Source organism: Drosophila novamexicana, unplaced genomic scaffold, assembly GCF_003285875.2.
Source record: "Drosophila novamexicana strain 15010-1031.04,08,12 unplaced genomic scaffold, DnovRS2.1 tig00000108-arrow-pilon, whole genome shotgun sequence".
NCBI lineage: Eukaryota > Metazoa > Arthropoda > Insecta > Diptera > Drosophilidae > Drosophila > Drosophila novamexicana.
In genome coordinates this window covers 1,590,670-1,611,674 of record NW_020824772.1, presented here as the reverse complement: position 1 = coordinate 1,611,674, position 21,005 = coordinate 1,590,670, and the positions used below count along the sequence as shown (strand labels likewise).

General features: G+C 44.0%; 3 protein-coding genes across 9 annotated transcripts; 1 reads left to right on the top strand and 2 right to left on the bottom strand.

The window, feature by feature from the left end:
• Positions 1–51: 51 nt before the first annotated feature.
• On the bottom strand, positions 52–13,119 carry LOC115757749 (probable ubiquitin carboxyl-terminal hydrolase FAF). Of its 7 annotated transcripts, none has more exons than XM_030698150.1 (19): positions 12,399–13,119; positions 11,455–11,603; positions 10,168–11,393; positions 9,506–10,105; positions 8,152–9,456; positions 7,810–8,088; positions 6,717–7,737; positions 6,219–6,654; positions 5,844–6,159; positions 5,618–5,771; positions 5,400–5,550; positions 5,037–5,345; positions 4,861–4,972; positions 4,692–4,801; positions 4,288–4,639; positions 3,961–4,220; positions 3,307–3,904; positions 2,759–3,244; positions 52–1,716 (listed from the first exon to the last, which is right to left on the bottom strand). In XM_030698150.1, exons 1-19 carry the CDS (start codon positions 12,704–12,706, stop codon positions 1,345–1,347), a joined length of 8,544 nt encoding a protein of 2,847 aa, XP_030554010.1. In that variant the 5' UTR covers positions 12,707–13,119; the 3' UTR covers positions 52–1,344. The 7 variants fall into 7 exon arrangements, with proteins under 7 accessions (XP_030554010.1, XP_030554006.1, XP_030554007.1 ...); XM_030698151.1 differs by adding an exon at positions 2,409–2,436 and having other exon boundaries at positions 1,573–1,716; positions 6,717–8,088; XM_030698146.1 differs by having other exon boundaries at positions 6,717–8,088.
• A 2,029-nt stretch (positions 13,120–15,148) lies between these two features.
• On the top strand, positions 15,149–16,858 carry LOC115771606 (JNK1/MAPK8-associated membrane protein). The gene is made up of 5 exons (XM_030717369.1): positions 15,149–15,512; positions 15,573–15,919; positions 15,979–16,145; positions 16,201–16,335; positions 16,392–16,858. Exons 1-5 carry the CDS (start codon positions 15,411–15,413, stop codon positions 16,541–16,543), a joined length of 903 nt encoding a protein of 300 aa, XP_030573229.1. The 5' UTR covers positions 15,149–15,410; the 3' UTR covers positions 16,544–16,858.
• An 84-nt stretch (positions 16,859–16,942) lies between these two features.
• On the bottom strand, positions 16,943–19,691 carry LOC115771604 (E3 ubiquitin-protein ligase HRD1). Its single transcript, XM_030717366.1, has 6 exons — positions 19,191–19,691; positions 19,060–19,116; positions 18,801–18,989; positions 17,896–18,733; positions 17,626–17,831; positions 16,943–17,566 (listed from the first exon to the last, which is right to left on the bottom strand). The coding sequence occupies exons 1-6, from the start codon at positions 19,314–19,316 to the stop codon at positions 17,087–17,089; spliced, it is 1,896 nt and encodes a 631-aa protein (XP_030573226.1). The 5' UTR covers positions 19,317–19,691; the 3' UTR covers positions 16,943–17,086.
• Between the last annotated feature and the right edge of the window lie 1,314 nt (positions 19,692–21,005).

Sequence of the window (21,005 nt, the reverse complement as noted above, 5' to 3'; positions counted from 1 at the left end):
CTTTCTTTTGCATTTGCCTAGGCGAATCATTCGCTCAGCTAATAAATATTGCCATATACAAAACATTATTAATTAGAAAAAATTTAATTTTAATTTATTGTTATTTTTTTTCCTATTTGTTTGTTTAATTTATGCATTATGCGTGTCTCTTATCGCATACACTTCACAGATTACATATGTAAAATATGTAAATTAAAATAGATTAACAATTTGTATATTTCAGTTTGTTTATCGAATTGATCTATTGCTTTGTTTGTTTTGTTCGTTGTTGTGGCTTATAAAACAAATTATGAGAAAAAGTGATTAAAGCATTATTTGCTTACTTTTCGCGTTTATTTTGCAACTTAAAACATAATAATTTAATAAATGTTTAACAAATTTCACTTAATACAAAAACACTAAATAATTAAAAATATATATATATATACTTAGTATAAACATAATCAAGTTTATTTTACGCTCTCTTTTTTTTTCTTAGTCCACATTTGTCTATCAACTCTGGCGTTTTATACTGTTTTGTTTTCGTTTTTGATTTCGCATCCAATTCCAGTTAAAAATTGAATATTATTTTTGAAACGCCTTTCAGAAGCGACACTTGTGGCATGATGAGTACTGAAGATGCAATTTGGTTTTGCTTGCCTTAATCGAAATATTTACGCAGCTGTCTTGACGACATTCAGCCGAATTAATTAATTTTGTTTCCTAAGTATGTATGCATGTATGTATGTATGTATGTAGTTTTTGTTAGTTGGTTTTTTTTGATTCAGTTAATGTTTAGATTGCTCGCTTTCAATGCGTAATACATCATTTATATATACTATATAAATACAATTATATCGTACTATTAACGTGCAACTTAAAACCATCAGTGTGTATGTGTGTATGCGTGTGTGTGTGTGTATGTGAGTGTATACGCATGTATGTAATTTTTTTAGGTAAATATAAAGTACAATAACTCTTTAAACACCATTTGTTGGTACATACCCATTCTTAATGTTTATTTTCTCTTGCTCTCCTCTCGCATCCGACTTCGACTAAGTATCGTTTTTCGTATTCTTGTTCTTGTTTTTGCCTAGTTTTCATTTGTTAATTCGTTTGTAAATAACTACTAGCGTTTAAGTCTCGTTTTAGTGTATCTTTTTTGTTATTCATTTTCTTTTCAATTTTTTTTTTACAACGATCTGCCCCAACTTTAACCACCCAAACAATTTAAATTGTCAATTGATGGATGCTCACAAATTGCTTAGTGTTTTGTTTGTTGTTATTATTATTAATATTATTTTTATTATTGTTGCGATTAGTAATTTTATTGAAAAAAAACTGTTCGTTTTGTTTCTATATATTTTAAATTAAGTTCTTCTCCATTATTGAATTGAGTTCAGCCGCTCCCGTTGTTGTTGTTGTTGCTGGTGTTGGTGTTGTTGTAGTTGTAGTGTTCGCCGGCGTTAACAAAGTTGCTGTTGTGTCTGTTATTGTTATTAATGATGTTGTCTCGTTTGTTGTTGTTGCTACAGCTGTTGTTGTTGTTGTTGTTGCTGCTGAGCTATCTGCAACTGCTGCTGGTGTTTTTATTGCGCTAGGCGCTGTTGTATCTGTTGCAGGCATTGGTGTTGTTGTTGCCTCTGTTGCTGCTACTTCCTCGTACTCCTCCGAACTTCTAAATACATTCTTCTTTTCCCTTGTCCTTCTTCGATCTTTCCTGTTTGGCGTACACTGCTGTGAATGAAAAAGAATGAAAATAAACAATTATAAATTAATTATAGACCCAAAACAATATGTGGGTTTGCAAATATGTAAGCTTGGCGCTGGAACACTTTGTGGGTGCTTTGGGCGTCAGCGTGTCAATTAAGCATAAAACAACTAAGTGTGCAAAGTATGTATGTACAAGGTGTGTGTTTGTGTGTGTGTATGTGTGTGTTTGTGTGCCTGAGTCAATAAGCATTTAGCTAAAAAAATAAATAAAATAAAACTAAAGCCAGGAGTCTTGTGTCCCCGTTTGGTAGACACAACAATGCGAATGACAATCGTGTCTATAGATCGATATAAAGAACTTTTGGCTTTTTCAGTGAACAACAAAACGTTTAAACGAAAACAATAACAAATGTGGTCGGATCACAGAATAAGATGAACAACTCTAACTAACTTGGCAGCAAATCAAATTAAGCGGCTTGTGGAACTGTTGCTAATATCACCACGTTGTTGTTGTTGTTGCTGCTGTTGTTGTTGTTGTTGTTGCTGCTGCTGCTGTTGCAGTTGTTGTTGCTGTTTTGGTTGTAGTTGCAACTGTAGTTGATGTTTTTGTTGATGTGACTGTTGTTGTAGCTGTTGCGGTTTCTGTTGTTGTTGTTGTTGTGACTGTAGTTGTTGCAGTGGCGGCATTAGCAGCTCCGCTGCCGGCGGCAATTTACCTCCTCGGTTAACACGATTGCGGCTGCCCTGCGCACAGTTTAACAGAAAGGCAGAAGGGAAGAGGACAACAAAGGAAAACAGCGAAACATCGAAAGAAGGCACATTGGATAATTTGAAACAGAGAAAGAATTAGAACAAAGTTACCATGTTGTGGAGTGTAGTGTAGTTTGGTATGGTATATATATATATATATATATATATATATACCATATATATATATATATATATATATTATATATAGGCATATTTTTGTTTGTATGGCAAGGCAGGACTTGAACCAGGTGGACTGTAACAGTACTAACTACAGCTCTAGGATTTATCCATCGAGCTCCATTGTCATGCTTCTTACCTGTTTTGATGAAATATTAAATTTTAAAAAATAATCCAAACTGTTGGTAAGGCCATTTATGTTGGAGTCGGTGTTGCCCGTATCCTGAGCGCTGCTCTCGGTTTCGCTGTTAGCACCGCTTCCGCTGCCCCCACCGCCACCGACAGTCGGTGCAACATTGTCACTGGAGGAGACGACGCCCATAGACGTGTAGGCGCTAAACAATTGACGTGACAAATTCGGTATGCCATTGCCATCTATAGAACCCGAGTTTGGTGCTGGTGTAGAAGTCGGTGTTGAGTTCGGGGCAGGGCCGGGCCATCCGCCAATTGTTGGGATTGTTGTAAGCTGTGGATAGTTGGCGGATTTGTTGTCCGGCTGCTGCTGTTGCTCTTTGCCAGCATTTGTATCTGCGACTGGTGGCTGCTGCGTCTGCGCCGGCTGTTGTAGCTCCTGCTTGTTGTCATCGTTTGATTCCAAGTCAGATTCGTTGTTCTCCTCCTGATCCTGCCAAAAAGGAATGCATTAGTATGAGGTTTATTTTAAAAATAAATTTGTATTATAGGCACCGTCGTAGCTTTCTCGCTCACCTCCTCCGGGCACAGCTCGTATGCCATGGACCAGGTGTTCTTGGCCGACTGTGAGCGCTCGAGCATGTAACCATTGGTGTTGTCATTGCTCTGTGCCGGCGGCGACCATGAGTACGAGTTATACTGACAGCCTATGCCACGTTGGCGTTCCAGCTCATCCTGTAGCCACTCAACGGCAATGCTCCAATGACGACTTATGCTGGGATTAGTGTTCAGCATTTGAAGCGCAATGGGTGACTTGTGGAACAGCTGTGTTAGACATTTGATTATCTGATAGGCGCGCTTCTGATAGTGCGTCTTGGCGCGCTGTATCGTCTCTAACAGACCCTCACGCTCCTCCGCCACGCCGTTAAGAGCATTATGTATGCGATGATGCTGCCAAGAATCCTCAATCAGCAATATGTTCAGCAGTAGATCTGTGTGGTGGCGCATATCGTGGCAGTAGGCGAAGCCACATTGCCACAGCAGCTCTGTGAGCACCGCACGCGAGAAATGCGGATTTTCCCAGCTGCAATACTGTAGCAGCTTCAAACCCTCATCGCCCACATTCGTGTCCTCGATGACCTTTTTGATATAGCTGTGAAAATCCAACCGTTAAAAAGATAATATTATCATATAAGACAAATGACTTACCCGGTGCGATTGAAGAGAATATCCATGCATTCACTGGACAGCGGCGTCAGCTCCTCTTGGGAAATACTTGCGTCCTTGTACGGATTGGGCAGAGGTCGTGCATTTTGATTGGAGCTCTGGCACTTGTCGCTGACATCGCTGCAGCGCACCAAATGCGACACCACCTGATGCAGCTTGCTAAATTCTGGATACTGATACTTAATCGACGGCCCTGATCCATCGTCCATGGCCACCTGCATAAACTGCACGGGCACATTTAACTGTAAAACAGAAACAAAATATGACATTAGCAAATGTAACACAAGCAAAATGGCTCCTTATAATTACCTTGAGTAGCTGTTGCTTCTCGCGAGTACCCAGGCCCACGTACATGCTGAACAGACTGAAGTAATGCGGTAAATGCTTGCCATAGTCAGCAGCCTCAGATTTAAGCAGACGCAGCACACTAATAAGAACCTGCTCGCAGAGATTGCTACCCTCGTAGCCAACAAGCGGCTCATCATTGATGGCAAAATGGCAAAAGAACACAACCAGTTTGACGAACACGGTGCGAACCTCCGGCGAGGGCGCCATCAATATATACTCGCCCAGGCGCGACGGTGGCGAGAGCAGAGCATGATTCGCAAACCACTTGCGCACCAGCGAGGAGGAACGTATGTGATGTGAAAGCGTGTCATACCTAAAGCAAAAATTAAATAAATAACCATTTTGCTGTTTATTTCTCCACTTACCATTCAATGACGGGACCACGCAGCGATTTCTTAGTACGAAATCCAGTATGGAACAGAAACTGTGATGCCAACTGTACGCCCAGCAGCGAAAGTTCCTCAGCAGCAGGTGTCTGCATAGTATAAAAGTTAATTAAAATTTTATACAGATTTTATTCTTATATGCACTCACAATTTTATCGCTGCGCGTTGAGGGAATACTGCAACTGACCAGCTTTTTAATAAAATTAAAGAACTCGACCGAGAAAATGCTGCGCGAATGCAGAAAACGAATATTTTGATGTCTGCAATTGGTAAGAGGAATCATAAATTATAAAATTTGCATTTATAATAAATAAGTAGACTCACCTGACACTACGCTCAATTGGCTTCGGTAGGGGCAGCACCACATTGCGACTCTCTGTTAGCGACAACTGCTCCACACTGGGTTCGAAATGTGTGGGATTTTGATCGCAACGCGTGTAAAAAAGCATATAGGCATTCCACCAGCGCTTTTGACGGCGATATTGCATACGTTTTAGATTGTTATCATAAATTTCGCCCAAATAGTCGCCGCCAAAGCATTGCACCTTCATTTCCTCATCCTCGTGCATTTTGCATTCAGTTACCTCGCCATCATCGAACTTGTACCATTGGCACTTGCCGTTCGCAGGATTTCTACAACAGTTCAAGTTCAACAAATTTTAAATATTGAGTATTGTGGCTACTTACTTGGATACTATGTAGCTGAAGTAATGGCCACCGGATGCCTGTCCGCTATGCACCACAATGCCGGTCAGTTCGTATTTTGTTGTTTCAACACTTGTTTGACAATTATCACCCACTTCCACAACTTCGCCTTCTAGCTTAGCTAGGCCAGAAACTAAATGAAATAAGAAACCGTTTAATAATTTATATAATAATAAGTAAATAGTCAATGGTGATCTCACCTGTGTAGGGCTCCATATCCAGGATACGCGGAAATTCAAAATAATCATTAAACTTAATCGCGCAAACGCGCTCGTAGTCGTATTCAAAGCGCTTCAATTGTATGGCTAACACGGGCGGCAGCTTCTTGACACATAGCCGCTTAATGGTAACTACCTGATAGAATCAAGAATATATATATATAGTACACGGTAGCAGGAAATGTGTTGTTTTGTGCGGCTGACTTACTTTTTTATCACATTTATCACAATGGTATGCATCAGCTCCCTCGAGCAGCTCTCCTTTTACATACTGCTCCAGAGATTCAGTTAATGAGCTATGATTCCTAATATCAACACTAAATACGCTAAATGGTTCCTCTTTGGAGTAGCGATGTGGGCACTCTTGGCAAATCTTTTGATCACTAAACGAGCCACCCAACGTTGCATTCATCAGCTGCGTGTAGCCAAGTGCTTTAAGTCCCTCATCGAGACTCTCAAACAGCGACATAAAGAACTCAACTGCATCCTGTTGCTCGCGCAGATTCACCGGCTCGCCTTGCAGTCTGTAATAGAAAGAATTTATCAATCAATATACTCAACATCATATTGTATTTTAACCCACTTAAAATGCGTCCAGAGACCGCGTGGCACATAGAACTGCAGCGCACTGTGGCCCAAATGAGCGAATATGGCCTGTACATGCTTAAGTATGATCACATGATAGTTCTTGCGCACATCGGTGCCGTCATCAGCTCCCATGGTGGCAGCTGCTGATGACGATGCGAGCGTCGGTATTGTTGAGGGCCCAAAAAAGGAGGGTCCCATGCCACCAGGACCGCCGCTAGTCAAATCCGAGTCGCCGCTGAAGTCCTCGTTGTCATTGGTAGCAGCTCCATGCGCCTTGAGGATGCCCACACGCACAGCTGGCACCATGTACAGTTGCTGCAGCACCGAGTTCATGTAGCAGGTAGCTCCAGCGTTTTTCAAACCACAGAATCCTTTAGCTGGCCGAGCCCCCACCGGCGGCAGATAATCCCATTCGCGCAACGGATCGGTATCTATTTGAAAAGACAATAATTAGCAAACGGAGCAGCTACATCATGATCTCCAGCACACTTACCCGTACAGACGAAATCGATGAGTGTATTGGTGAGTAGCTTCATATTAGGAACACAGAGCTGGCACAAAGCAATAAGAAGATCACAAGCGGCAGCAATTGTGTGCGGACTGCGGCACACTGGTGGTGGCACCGTGTCCAGGCGCAGGCTGCCGTGCTTGCGTAAATGCAGATACTCGCGTGATGCCGTAAACAAAAAGTCATCGATGAGCTCGTGTATAAGCTCGTTCAACTGCGCCTTTGAGTCGGGCATCAGGAAGAACATTAGCTCCTTGGCCAAACAAAGATGGCCCTCAAGCAGTTCCTCGTGCACCTGTGTTTCACTGGTGAGTTTGACGTTCTCGCGTATCTTACGCAGCCACTTGATCTCGTCGCCCAGAAGACCCTCACCAATCTGCAGTGGCCAGTTATATATGCAGCCATAGGAGAGCGTGCGACAGAGAACCGAAAAGAACTCAGCGCAGGTGGCCTCGTACTGGGGCACCAGGGTTTTCAGTGCGCTCACAAGCAGATTGACCATGTAGACAAACGGGCGACGATCACCTGCGCAATAGGTGGAGGCCAGGAACAGCTGCTCAGATGCCACTTGACGCACATGGCGCAGCGGATTCTTCAGCACAATTGAGGTAATAAATTTGGGCCAATTGGCATCATTGCTCAGCGCTTCATTGGCGCTGGGATTGAGTATAAAAGAGATCGTTAACACCTCTAGCGCCTCCTTGCACATGCTGAAGTCTTGGCCATCGGGTATGATGGCATCATCCTCGAAATCGTTGGTGCTGCCCAGAGCTTGAAGATTACCACACGACGAAGCCCAGGCTAGCTGCACCACCGCCTTGATGGTGGTTATATCTGGACAGGACCATTGCAGCGTGGAGCTAAAGAGTGCACGACAGCGTTCACCCTCATGACTGGCCGATAACATCTCGGTGGCCAATATCTCAGCCAGCTTGGCCGAGATGGCGCGCAGCGTGCCCTGCGCATTGTTGGGCATCGTTGAGAAGTTCTGCTTAAGTATGTCCACCTGAGAGCGAGCGCCGTTGTCATAGTCACAGATCATTGGTTCATCGCCCACGCGGGACAATACGCTACCCACTATGTAGAGAAACAGCTTGGCCAGACGCAGCACACACTGGAAGGAGGCACGCTTTGTGTGCATATCAGCACTAGGCAAAAAGTTGTTTTTTGTGAGCAGCTCAAGCACGAAATGAGCACACCCCGAATGCATCCAGGCGGATTGCACTTGCAGCGCTGACTCGCCCAGCGGATCCAGCGCAGGTATCAACAGTCCATGCAGAACGCTCAGATTATACAGAACCTGGGCAGGTGCCGGGTGCAGGAACATCTGCTCAGGTGTGCAGTCCTCGGCATTTAGCTAAAAATATATTGAGCCAATTTAAAATTATATTTCTCTATATTTAACTAGATTGAAACCTACCGCATCGCTAGCGGTTTGACCACTGCCAGTCAAGGTATCCTCCTCCTTAGGACCATCGCCGGCGGGCGACTTAGGGACGCGGCACATGAGCTGCAACATGCGCATTGTGTGACGATCACAGGGCAACAAATGCAGCAAAACCTTGGCGCTATCACGTAGGCGACCGTGCTCCAAGTCACTGCCAAGTTGATAGAGCTTCAAAAAGAACTCAGTGTACTGATAGTGCTGTGAGATAATCACACCGGGCAGCGTGCTCTCCGATTCGACGCGCTGCATATCCGGACAGGGCCTAGGTGGCGAACCAGTGCTGGAGTCGCTGGAGGAGTCGGGACTGCTGGCCAGGCCAATGCCCACCGGCGTCAGCTTGGCCGTCAATATCATTTTGTCGCGTATGGTGTATTGGTACAGTGGATTGATCTCGTCGGTGACCTCGATTAGCTCACCATTGGTATAGAAGAGATCCACCTTTATATTGGTATTGGATGTGGAGTTGCCCTTGATGCGCTTCAGCAGATTGCGCTTGAAGGCAGCCATTGTCTCGTTACTGTGCGTAACAATCTCAATGTCGTCAATGGGCCGCCCGGGCGTTTGGAAACGTATGTAGAGACTAGTATTCTTGCCGCGCGTGACGCGACTGAGAGGCAGATGGATGCGATCGCCGCTAAAGGAGCGATCGCACTCTTTGATGTACTCCTGAAGCACCTTGATGATGCGGCACATTTTTTCTGCCTCAATGAATCGCATTTTTGTATCCTTTGAATTATCATTATTCGCATCCTGATTGTCGGCATCCTCCAGCATCGTTTTGCCCAGTATTAGAATGTTGCTGTAGTGTGTACGCAGACGCGAACAACACTCACCAATGAACATTTCATGGAATTCGGTTATGTGCTCCTGCAGTCGCGGACCCAGTGCTGTTGAAACCTCCTTCAATAGATCGATGGCCTTGTTGGCAATCTCCTCGCCACCGGTGGTAATCACGCGCCACAAATAATCCTTGCCGATGAGATCCTCATTGTCAAGAATGTAGCCTCGGTGAATGGCCTTTAATTTGTCCTCCTTGGAATTGACGGCCTTGAAGAAGCGCTCAAAGCATTTTATGCCACTTTCTGTCAGCAGGTGCGGATCCAGTTGCAGTATGTTATTCTCAAAGAAGTCCTTATTAATGCCTGGATCTAGATCCGGCTCCTCGCCCATTAGTTTACCGAACCAGCGGAAACATTCCTCGCGATCAGCCGTAAATACGGCGTTCACAGCCAGACAATGCCAGATTTGCTTCGCCTGCGATTGGAACAACCACGATTTCTACATTAGCCAATAAGCAAGCGAGATGGAAAGGAATAAGAAAACGCACCTGATCAGCGCAAAGCCAAAGCTGGCCATCTTTCAGCAAGAACTTGAGAAACTCCAAACGCTCGGCAATCTGAGCATGATGTGGAAATCGACCGTCTATCAGAATGGTCGCCGCATCCAGGCTGGGCGTCTCGTTAACCATAGCGCGCACCTTATCCATGTACGCAGTCAGACTATTGGTGACCAGAATCACAAGAGAGTAATCGTTCTGCAGACGCTCAATCACCTGCAACCGATTGGTGCCCGTCTGTGTGCGTGGCGCATGGTTGGGTGTTGTGTCGTATAAGCAACATATATCCCGAATCAGGCGCAAGGCGGGCAACACCCACGTGTCACCAGATTTAAGCTCGCCCACGCACTTATCCAGCCAAATGGTCTTTTGCGCATCTCGTTCCTGTGAGCAGCTATAGTCGAGTATCTTAACGTGCGCGCCAAGCGCCTGATCGAGCACTTCCGGTGGCACCTCTTGACTGTGCGCCAAAGTCCAGAAGAGCTTCAGCACTTTCTGTGCCATCACCCCATTTTTATCGTCCTCGGCCAGACGACGTATTAGCTCTAGCAAGCGTTCCCGCTGCCGCTTGTTGGCGGTCGTCATGCTGGCCTGCAAGTAATGAATAGAAAAATTAAGATTTAGTCTTGTCTTATACACCACGTGAGACTCACCTGAAACGCCTCAAATAGATGATCCAGCTGCTCGGGCGTAAAGTCCCAAGCCAGCTTGGCCAACAGATCGTGCATGTTTTTAACAATCGCTTCGTGCTTGCCCGCTTGAGCTCGCCACACTGCGTCCAGATCGTCAAGCGTTAGTGCCTGCTCTTTTATAAGGAAGCGTATGATCTTCTCCAGCTTTTCCACATACTGTGGCTGATGCAATGAGTCCTTGAGCACAATGCCAAGCACATCGGATGACTTGATCCATTGGGCCATGCGCTCTGCAGTCAGCCAGTCCATTTCATCCTCGGGTAAGCAATGGGGCAGCGGCTGAGAGCGATGCGAGTAGTATGCCACCGAGGACAGTACCTTGTTGATCTCGTTTAGGGCATTCATCTTGCCATTGAAACTGGAGACCTGCAGCAGGCGCAATATCATTTTAAGGCGAAACATCTCAAGATCGCGTATCATTTCCTCCTGGCCGGTTAAACGGCTGGCCAGGGAACGCGCCGACTTCACAATGCCATTTATATAGTCATTGCGGCCCTCGGGTTTCACCTCGCGCTTCAACTCATCATCGGTGAAACTATCAAGCAGATCCAGCACTACATTCCAAGTGGGCATAAAGTACTTGGCAATGGTAGCTGGCGTTAGCAGCTCATAGCATTGGCCAAAAGGTCGAAGCAGGCTGTGTATGAGCGCCAGCGTCAGTCGATTGTCGTGTCCGGCACCCTCCACGCCCACACTCTCATTGGATGCGATGCTCTTGACTGCTCTACCCTTTGTGTTTTGATTGCGCTTCAACAACTCCAGGCCGCTATTGAAACGCTCGAGCAGATTATCAAATCCGCCCAACTGCCCAAAGCGATTAATGAGATCGACTAGCCAACCGCGCGGATTCTTTGGCTCAGGCGGCGGTTTCGCATACATCTTATTACTGTCCAGCACACCCCAAATAGAATCGGACGCCGCAAAGCACTCCGGCTGGCGTACCGCATTGAACGTGTTGAACTTATTATCGGGATCAAAAACAATGGCCAGCAAATCGAGGAGGTAGGGATTATCGCGCTGCATGTGTATCGCAATTAAATTCAACAGCTTGCCGCACGATACCAAAATGCAGTGATGTATATTGTACTTCCACGAATTGACTGCCTCATCGGTAAGTATTTTAGCAAAGGATGTGGTTAAGCCATTGCGATAGAACTCAACACACGGCTCGCAGTCATGATCCACACCTAAAAGCAAGAATTGAGGAACTGAGATGTAGAACTAACCTTGCGACAATTGATTACTTACCAGCTTGGGCCAGTTCAATGGCGGCATTAAGCAGCACTTCCAGCTCCTGTTCGGGCAGCACGGGCACAACCCAGCGTGGATTGGATATCTTTTGTGTTAGGGAGCGCAACTTGGCGGTTGGAAATGACGCTATCAGCTTTTCCGGCGTCCTATACATAATGCAAAAACAAGAAAAAATTAACTTTTTGCCGATTTCGATTCTATTTTCGGCCTATTTCATTGAGGGTCGCGTGCAGGTGGAGGGGTGTATGATTCACTGCCTGGCCCCGTAAGTAGATAAGCGATAATTGTGCTTTGTTTTGTTATTATCGTCGGCTTTCGTGTTTATTATTTAGATTGCACATCTACATAGCTAAAGCACGCACGCACACACAAACTTTGCGTATGTGTGTGTGTGTGTTAAGACTCGTGATTCGAATTGATTTGCTCTAATGGGACAAACACTTAAACAATTAGCAAAGAGCTACAGCTACGGCTGCGGCTTAATCAAAATTAACTAATAATTCTATCAATTTATGCCACATAATTGCAAGAATGTTATTTAAAAAGGGGCTGCCCAAAGGCGACCAATATATAGTGGAACCTATATTCAGCTGCGATTCCAGTATTTCTGTCCTGCTAGGGAGAAGTCCACTAAAAATCGCCACAAATTGTTTCAAGTTAAAAAGTTGTCCAAATTCAGGTCAGAAGAGCGTAAGCTCAGCAGGGTAAGTGTTCGATAAGGGGAAAAAAGATTGGAACTAACCAATTTTACTGGCTTAAGGAGACGTGCGCCTAAGGAAAACTATCCCTCAAGAGAGCTTTCACAGTGTATTTGTATAAGAGAACATTTGAAATATGTTAAGTTTTAGCGAATTCTCGTTTTCTTTCAAGCCCGTTAACTGCGCAGTTAGTACATTAAGGTTATTAACAATAAATATGTAGTTAAATTGTAAAATACTCACATTGCTGTAGCGGCACTCTCTACAGCATTGCCACCTGCTTCTGTTAGGGCATCCGTAACTTGGGCCGCATCCTGGCTGTTCGTGTTGCTATTGTTGGTATCGCCACCGCTGCTGGACATGCTCGATGTTGTGACTGCTGTTGTGCCCGTGCCAGCGTCTTGAGCTGTGCTCGTTATGCCAGCGGTGTTGGTGGTGGTGGTTGTGGTGTTCGTGGTAGTGGTAGTGGTGGTGGTGGTGGTGGTGCTGCTGCTGTTGTTGGTCGTGGCTTGGCCAGTTCCTGTGCCTTGCCGGCGCGTATCGAATGTCATTGTTGCGCCCTGTGGCTGCACCAGCGTCACAATTGCTTAGCGCCGTCGTCGTTTGTTGTATTATGTTGGCTGCTTATCAGGTGTGAGAGAGTGTATGTGTGTGTGGGTGTGTCTCAGTTTTATCGTAATTCTACAGAAGTCTACGCTGGGCGGCTTTGGCTTTGATTATTGACTATGGCTATGGCAGTCCTGGTTCCGTAGAGACAGAGAGGGGCGCACTTCCGTTTACACCGTTGCTCCTTATTATTGTTTTGGGTTTGCGTAAGTAATCAAATGAAAGAATAATGTTTGTAACCAATGTACATAGGCACTGTTGGTCGGCGTCGGCGTCTGTTTTGCCTCTGTCTATTGTTTGACGATGTTTGAAAACCTTTTTTTTTAATTTCTTCTTGGTTTTTGTTTATTTCTTCTCCTTATTATTATTATTATTATTATTATTGTTGTTGTTGGTGTTGTTGTTATCCCAATAAGAAACGGGGTTTTCTGTTGTTGTTGATGTTGTTTTTGTTGTAACTATTGTTGTTGTTTTTGCATGCACGGCTGCTGTTTGCGGCGCGCTGCGTTTAGTTTACATATTTCTGCTCAACGGACACAATTGCAAAAATCTATAAACTGCAACGAAGTAAGAAAAAAAAGAAGAAATAGAAAAATGAATACAAGCGCACAAAGGAGACCGAAAAAATACACTCGCACGCACACACACACACACTGGCGCACGCACGAACGAAAAGAGCGAGCGCAAATTGTGGCATGAGAGTGTTTGAGAGTGGGTTGGAATATGAAAAATCAATATTATTTAATAGACGGGGGTCAGGCAACGGCGGCGGAGGGAGCCGAACAGTGGCCAAATATATGTGAGCATATGAGCACTAATACACGCACACCAACACTCTCTCGCACACTTACATACACACAGCGACAGTGTGAATTTAATTTGATGTTGTTGTTGCCGTTTTACGTTGTTCTTTTCCTGCTTATATTTATTTATTTGTTATTATTTTCTTTTTGTAGCCAAACAAAGAAGATTTTTTGCTTTTCCCAAAAATTACATCACTGCCTGCTGCGTTGGGTATCCGTGGAACGGCACCCCATCCCATCCGGCAAAAGCGCCGGGGACCATAAGAACAAATGTTTAAAGAGCAACCACTTATTTTACTACCAAAGACGACGAGCTCCAGTCCTGTGTATTTTTCGTCTGCTCCTACTTATGCTTCTTCTTTGATTTCAGCAGTTCAAAACTTTTATTTTTCAATCTGACAACTGACGTGCAAACTTATCATTTGAGCGACGAATTGTTCGTTGTCAACACTGCATACATATTTGTACATTCATATATGCATATATGTACATAGGCAGTGCAGCACAATTTGGAAGGGTAGGGGGAGGGCATAGACCCGCACAAGTGTAGCGCACGGCAAACGAATATAAAATCCAATTGGAATTTGTGTAAGCAGAATTACGACGGCGGGTGGGTGATTAAATAGTCATTTTCTGCTGAAACCTGATATTATATTTGCAATTTGCAGTTAGTATTGCAGGACATTGACGTTTCGCTACATTTTTCACATCCAACATACACATTAACACACACACACATATATATATATATATATTAGCGCAGCTACACATCTACACATACAAATGTAGTCACCAAATCATTTTGCTTTTGCACAACTCACCATTTTGTGCATCCGCCCTAAAAACACTGTGCGTTTTTGTTAATATACGCATTAATTTACACTGTCGCACTAATTTGCCACGATATCTGTACGCACATTTGGTTTGGGCTTGGTTGTTAGAATGTCATAGTTGTTGCACAAAATGTTAAAAACTAATTATGTATCTTTTTTTTGCAATTTTTGCTGGCTGGCTCTCCTAAGCTTTACAAATCAGCCGGCCGATAGCCAAAATGGCGTCTCCGTTGGTGATGGCCAATTTTTGCAATTGTTGATGTTTGTTTTTTTACTTGCTGGCGTATTGCCTATTAAATTTATATAAATTATTTAAGTTTACTAGCTACTTCCAATTCGTATATTAGAGTTAATTATTATTTTTACTTGTGTAGACGGCCGATAGATTATAGTAGCCGGTCGATTGTCGACCTGCCTAAATTTAACATCGACGGAACAAACCACCTTGCACCCCTGGTCATTATCGACCGCCCTCCCCAATATGTCTTGATTGTGGGTGAATAGGTTGGGACACTCTTAACGTTCAGAAATAAAGTCGGCAACAATTAGAAATGCAGTTTTGTCATAATCTTAAGAATGATTACTGCAGTTCCGTTCAGTGATTTTTTAAGGTATCGAAAAAATGTATAGTGAATGTAAGGACAGCTGTTCTGTTACTGGTACGCTTTGGCAATGTTATCATATGTATTTAAAGACAGTCAGTTTGTGCCGGTTAGCTATTAAATTCAATTTGGAAATTAATTTCTCGTTTCTTAATTTAATTTAAAGATATATGAAATAAGTTTGTTCTCTTAACAAACTGTTTGCCGTTTCACACTGAATCGCAAGTCAAATTTTGATATTTACAACAACAAAAGACGAGTACCGGCGGCTGTCCAGAGACGCACTGTTAAAAACATTTCCGCAAATGTTAGGGATTTTGGGTGCCCACAGCTGTATGTTAGTGTTGGGTGAAATAAAAAACATTGCTCCCAAGCGAGCAAGAAAAAACAATAATCCACTTTAATATAAAGATGTACAATTATTTGGATCGTTGTCCCGGCATTTATTGTGGTAGATCACTGCTAGAAAATGGCAGTTGGAGCAGCTGCGGAGTTTGTCCCAGAGGATCACGGGTATGTTGCCTAAATTTTTGTTTTGTTTTGGTTTAATGCTGCATTGTTTTTTTGTTAAAGGTGAACGCCAGCTATGCGTGTACGCCGTGTCGGGACGAACTCACCACCTATTCGTGGCTGTATTTAGGTTTTATGACCATGCTGCCACTTATGATGCACTGTTTCTTTATCGACTTGGATGCCAAAGATCGAAAGTTTTCGCGCAAGCAGTTAATCCTCACAGCCAGCGCTTTCATTGAGGTGGCACTTGCGGCAATACTGTCCACACTCTTCATGGAACCAATGTGGGAAATGCGTTTGTACTCGTGCGAGGTGCGAAAACTTACCGACTGGTACACATTGTTCTACAATCCCAATCCCAACTATGAAACCACGTATCATTGCACCCAGGAAGCTGTCTATCCCTTGTAAGTCAATGGCAAAAGACTTTCTACAAATTTATATGAAATATCTTTCTTATATGCAGGCAAACAATTGTTTTGGTGTATTACTTTTTGTGTTTGCTCAATATGTTTCTTATACGGCCTGTGATCAGTTCCATGATGGATGTGCGCGGCAAGGCGCCCATTTACTCAGCACTCTATTTTCTGCCACTGCTGACATTAATTCATGGCACCTGCTGTGGCCTTATTTGTAAGTTAACCAAATATCCTTGGTGCAGCACATAATATTAACTAATTTCTTTCAGATTATTCGTTCCCCTATCTAAGTATCGCTATGTCAATGGTGGCCAACGCCATTCACTACTCTTTAAAGCTAGATCAAACGCAGAAGGCGTTGCTGCTGTCGTCTGTGTGGGATGTCAAAAATGTTGTCATTATTTGTAAGTCGTCTGTCGCAGTTAGATTCGGTACAGTATTAAAATGTATTTTACTTTAGCTGTTCACTGGCTGCTGCTTGCTTTTGGCATCTGCTCCTTGAATTACCATTATGCGTTGCTGTGCCTGGTGCCGTTTCCCTCTTTGTTCTACATTTTGACTGTACACTTCACCGATCCTGGCGAGTTCCGGGAAATCGAATCGCGCATTTGATCCGGAAACTTGCAAATGCAGATCTTTCATGCGAGAGGCGCTAGGCGTTCCACAGTTGTTATTTATGTGTAGTTTTACGTGTTTAAATTATTTCTTACTATTATATATGTACTCTTAAAATAGCATCCAACTCATGTCGTCTTTTCGTTTTAATTATATTTCACATTAATTATACACATATAATAATATTAATTATAAATCATCAGTTTCCCCTTTTCTAAATTAGTTTTTTTTTACACAATATATATTGGTATATATTGGGTTTGCACGCCCCGCTTTGTCATAGACCCCCGTTCCACACGGATAACGTTTTATGTATGCGAGCCTTCTACAATGTCAACGCACTCATCAACAGTTCCCCATATTGAAAACCATGCCAACACAACAAAGTCAAAGGAATTTTGTAAAAGATAAGGTCAATATGTAGTAGAAGCTAAAATCAATATCCATTCATAGAATACACATCGAATTATCTGGATGCACGTGTGATAGCGAGGTGGGCGTGAAGGCTGCCGCTGCTGATTAAATTCAGTTCTTCAAATTCTAATCTGTTTGGTCGCTACTAGTTGGTGATTTGTTGCGTTCCTCTAAAAATTTCAAGCGTCGCTTTCGCAACTCGCTAAGCTCGGAGCTATCCTCGTTATCAACATCCCCGCATGCAGCATTCGTGGACAGCACAACATCCTCCTCAGCGCCCAGATCTTCAATAGTGACTTTTTCTGAGACAGGGTTACTTGAAGCAACACTGACTTGCTGCTTATCCTCAGCAGCGACAGCAGCCGCTGCTCTTGATGTGCTGGGTTTATCACAAGATGTGGGGCTGCTTACTGCCGGTACTGGTTCTGCTGATGGTGCTTCTGCTGCTGCAGTGGCCACTGGTACTATATTGGGCACGTTTTCAGCCGCAGTTTCTGGGACTGGTGGTAGCACTTGTATGGGCGGTGGCAGCCGCGCAATTATCCCTTGGTATTGTTGCATCAGGATGTTGGCCGAGTCCACCATTAGCGAAATATTGCGTAGCATCTGAAAGTTGTTACAGATAAGCGGGTTATTGCACAATAATGTAAACAGTTTATATTTACCTTAAGACGTTCTTGAACGTGTTGGCGTAAATTACCCTCCATGGCGAGCAGCTCATCCTCGTTGAAAGTGTTTAAGTCCTGCGGCATTGGCGGTGGCGGTACAATCGGCGGCGTAAAGTATGGAAATGGTGGCTGCATCATAAATGGCGACAGCATGGGCGGCGGTGGAATTCCAGCTAGATTTGGAAATCCATTTCCTAGGTTATCTGGAGGTCAGGAAAATGTGTAAGTGAAATATGCAATCTTTAAGGAGAACGGGCAGTCACTCACTGGTATCGCCGAATATGTCTGAAAAGTTGGGGGGTGCTGCTGCATTTTGTCCGGCTGTACCATTTGGACGCGGCAGACCAGCGTCTGGTGCTGCTGCTGGGATATTTGCAGCAACATTTGCGCCAGCTGCTGGCTGGGCGGCGGCTGGAGCTGCTGGATTTGCAGGCTCGTCAGCTGGTCGCGGCATTGCTGTGGAATTAACTGTCGGTGTACGCAGTATATTCAGGCGACATGTGGGACAGGTTTGCTGACGTTGAAACCAGGAGCGCAGACATGTTGTATGGAAGATGTGGCCGCAAGGCAACTTCTTTGAGTGATTCACCATGTCCTCGCGACAAATGATGCAGATATTGTCTGATTGTCGCAGCTCCTCGGGCGTTGCATCTGGATACAAAGTATTCATGTTACGAATGGCGCGACGTGACATAATGACATCGTTGAGCGCCTTGCGGAAATTGCGTATGGTAAAGAACATCGGTCGGAAGACGAACATCGGCAATGCATAAATCTTCGCCATAATGACAACAAACAGCAGATAAAGCACCACCTTAATGAGACCAATAACCAGCTCAGTATACAATAGGAATACGGCCTTATTTTCCCAGGGCGTATCGGTGCGCATCTCTGCAGCATGAAGCACATATTTGATGGCCGTGCTGGCGATGACCGTCAGCAGAATGGCATACTCGAAGCCAAACACCAGCTGGACCGTCGGACCACGCACAAGAGTCGAGTTGTAGGCATGCATAAGCAGCACATAGTCGAGTATGCCCAGCATGGTTAGCAGACTGCCGACACGTATGTGAAACAACCAGCCCAGTACTGGAGAACGCTCCATCTATAAGAAAACTCAGAATTAATAAATACGCAAAGGTCCTGGTTGCCGGCGCTCGTTGAGCACTTACAAAGTCAACGCGTTCTTCAGCGAGCCAATGGAATGATTTGAGAAATAGTAGCACTGTGAAAAGCGCCACAAAGCGAGGATTAAAGTCGTCCCGGAACACAGTAAATGCCAAACAGGTCTCCGTGAGTGCATACCAAAAACGCTCAAGAAGATGCTCAAATTCAGCGGCACGCAGCGTGCCCAGAAATATCTGCAATAAGCCATAATTATCAAAATTCCGAACCGATAGTAATATGTTTATATATGAGAAGTATTTATACCTTGCGCAAGAGCTTGCCAAACATAAAGACTATCACAAAGAATTGTATGTAGATTACCTGTAAATATCGAAAATTCATTGTGGTTATAATTTTATTGTTTTGTTGGGAAAGCAAATGGGTTTGCCACTCACCGCCATGGATGCATTCGATTTGGTGATATATACGACGGCCGGATAGAACTGCTGTTTCTGGTAGTAGGCGTTGCCAATTACGGCGCTGGTCAGCGCCATGCAAACACTTGAAATTAGCAACTGCATGTTGTCGCAGTTGGTTGCAAAGCCAGCCAATTGGCTGATTGACTCGAGAAAGATGTTAATGTTGAATGTGTCTCTGGTCTATTTCCGTGAACGTCAGATATAGATGTTTTAAGTTTATTGCTTTGTACTTTTTAGCGTTCCGACATCGACACGGTTAATTTTGACTGTTCTCTCTCTGTGTGTTTTACATATATTTTCGTTATTTTCCCCTGTTTTTATTGTACACGTACACGACTCGTCAGCACGTAACGTAATGGCGTCCGGCCATTCACAGGTTCGTGCACAGTCAGCTGTTGTAAATTCAGTGTGACCGACTCTCGCTAAGTTAGGTGCACGTTAAATTTGGTTATCAACGTTAAAATTGTTGTTTTTAACGGCGATTAAACAAGCTAGCTTGCTTTGACAACGAAAATTCTTTAAAGTATAACAAATATAATTACATTTACTATACTAATCAATTCCGCTGCTTAGTATCGATAGAAACTATATTTTCTAAATATTTATTTAATAAGTGTGAATTTACTGTTACCTGGCACATTGACACCGCCTAAAAGTATACAGCGTATCTGTATACTTTGGTCACATTACTTTTGCGTCGACCAATCCCCGAACAGTTCATTGAATTGTTTACGTTAAGCAATAACAAAATTTATTGAGCAAACCGTCGACTAAAATCGTTAATTAATCGATAAATATAGTTTGATTTGCATGTTTCGATTGGCCGTTAGAAAAATTGCAAGCTCTTAGCGATATTTTTTTTTATGAATGCATCAAAATAGAGGTCATTTTCTTTTCAGCTGCTAATGAACTTATTCAGATAAACAAAAGTCAATTAATTATAATTATACCTCAGCCAGAAAGCGTAAAAATAGCAAATAGCTTATTGAGTCTCATCTCTCGCTGACGGCTGGCATCTATGGCCATGATTAGCGGATGAGCCAGATTTGGCCATAATTAACGCTATATAAAATCATGCTATAATTTCGGAACATAATCGAGCTGCTGATAAAAAATGCACGCTGTGACCAGCAGGGTGTCCGAGTTGGCAAACGATTTGTGATTTGTGATTAACCCGCCTGAACTTTTACTTTTGGCCTGCCGTCTTGAGAATCTCTACTGACCATATGGCCATAAACTAGCTGCATGAGCATTGCGCAAAGGCGAGTCCCCATTGAGGCGCAGCTGCTATCTTTGCATAAGCTGATCAAATGTAAGCACCCAAAGGCTAAAGTTTGTGCGCAGAACTTGCCAGCGATGGCTGCCGAGAGTGGACATGTTTTGGTGGTGTGGTGGCAAATCAACTCTAGCCGCTACCGAAGCCAGACATTAAGCCACGGGCCGAGTTCCAGCAAGTCAGTCTGCCTGGCAGACATGGCAAAACGTGTCGCAGCAATTTCCCAAACAATTTCAGCATTTCTATGCACGTTCGGTTTTCACAGCATCTTTTAAATTTGTTGTTTTTTGTCTAGCTTCAATTCGCATTGCATATGCAATTTCACTTGCCTAGCCGAGCCACCCCCGCGCACCTCTACAGCTACCGCTTACGTTTTCTGGTTGCGCTGGCTGCAACATGGGCAACTCATCTGCCTGCATGCCGGCTGCCGTTGTCTTTGCTGTCTTTGTTGCTGCTGTGGCAGCGGCTGGCTCGGGGCTGTATCAGTCTCCACGCTTGACTTACATAAAGCGAGG

Coding starts and splice junctions, on each gene's coding strand:
- LOC115757749 (XM_030698146.1), bottom strand. CDS start 12,706: ATGACATTCGATACGCGCCGGCAAGGCACAGGAACTGGCCAAGCCACG. Junction 10,106..10,167: donor ATCTATTTGAGGCGTTTCAG/GTGAGTCTCACG, acceptor CATTACTTGCAG/GCCAGCATGACGACCGCCAA. Junction 5,551..5,617: donor GGATATGGAGCCCTACACAG/GTGAGATCACCA, acceptor TATTTCATTTAG/TTTCTGGCCTAGCTAAGCTA.
- LOC115771606 (XM_030717369.1), top strand. CDS start 15,411: ATGTACAATTATTTGGATCGTTGTCCCGGCATTTATTGTGGTAGATCA. Junction 15,920..15,978: donor CAGGAAGCTGTCTATCCCTT/GTAAGTCAATGG, acceptor TCTTATATGCAG/GCAAACAATTGTTTTGGTGT. Junction 16,336..16,391: donor CAAAAATGTTGTCATTATTT/GTAAGTCGTCTG, acceptor ATTTTACTTTAG/CTGTTCACTGGCTGCTGCTT.
- LOC115771604 (XM_030717366.1), bottom strand. CDS start 19,316: ATGCAGTTGCTAATTTCAAGTGTTTGCATGGCGCTGACCAGCGCCGTA. Junction 19,117..19,190: donor AATCGAATGCATCCATGGCG/GTGAGTGGCAAA, acceptor CGATATTTACAG/GTAATCTACATACAATTCTT. Junction 18,990..19,059: donor TTGGCAAGCTCTTGCGCAAG/GTATAAATACTT, acceptor GGCTTATTGCAG/ATATTTCTGGGCACGCTGCG.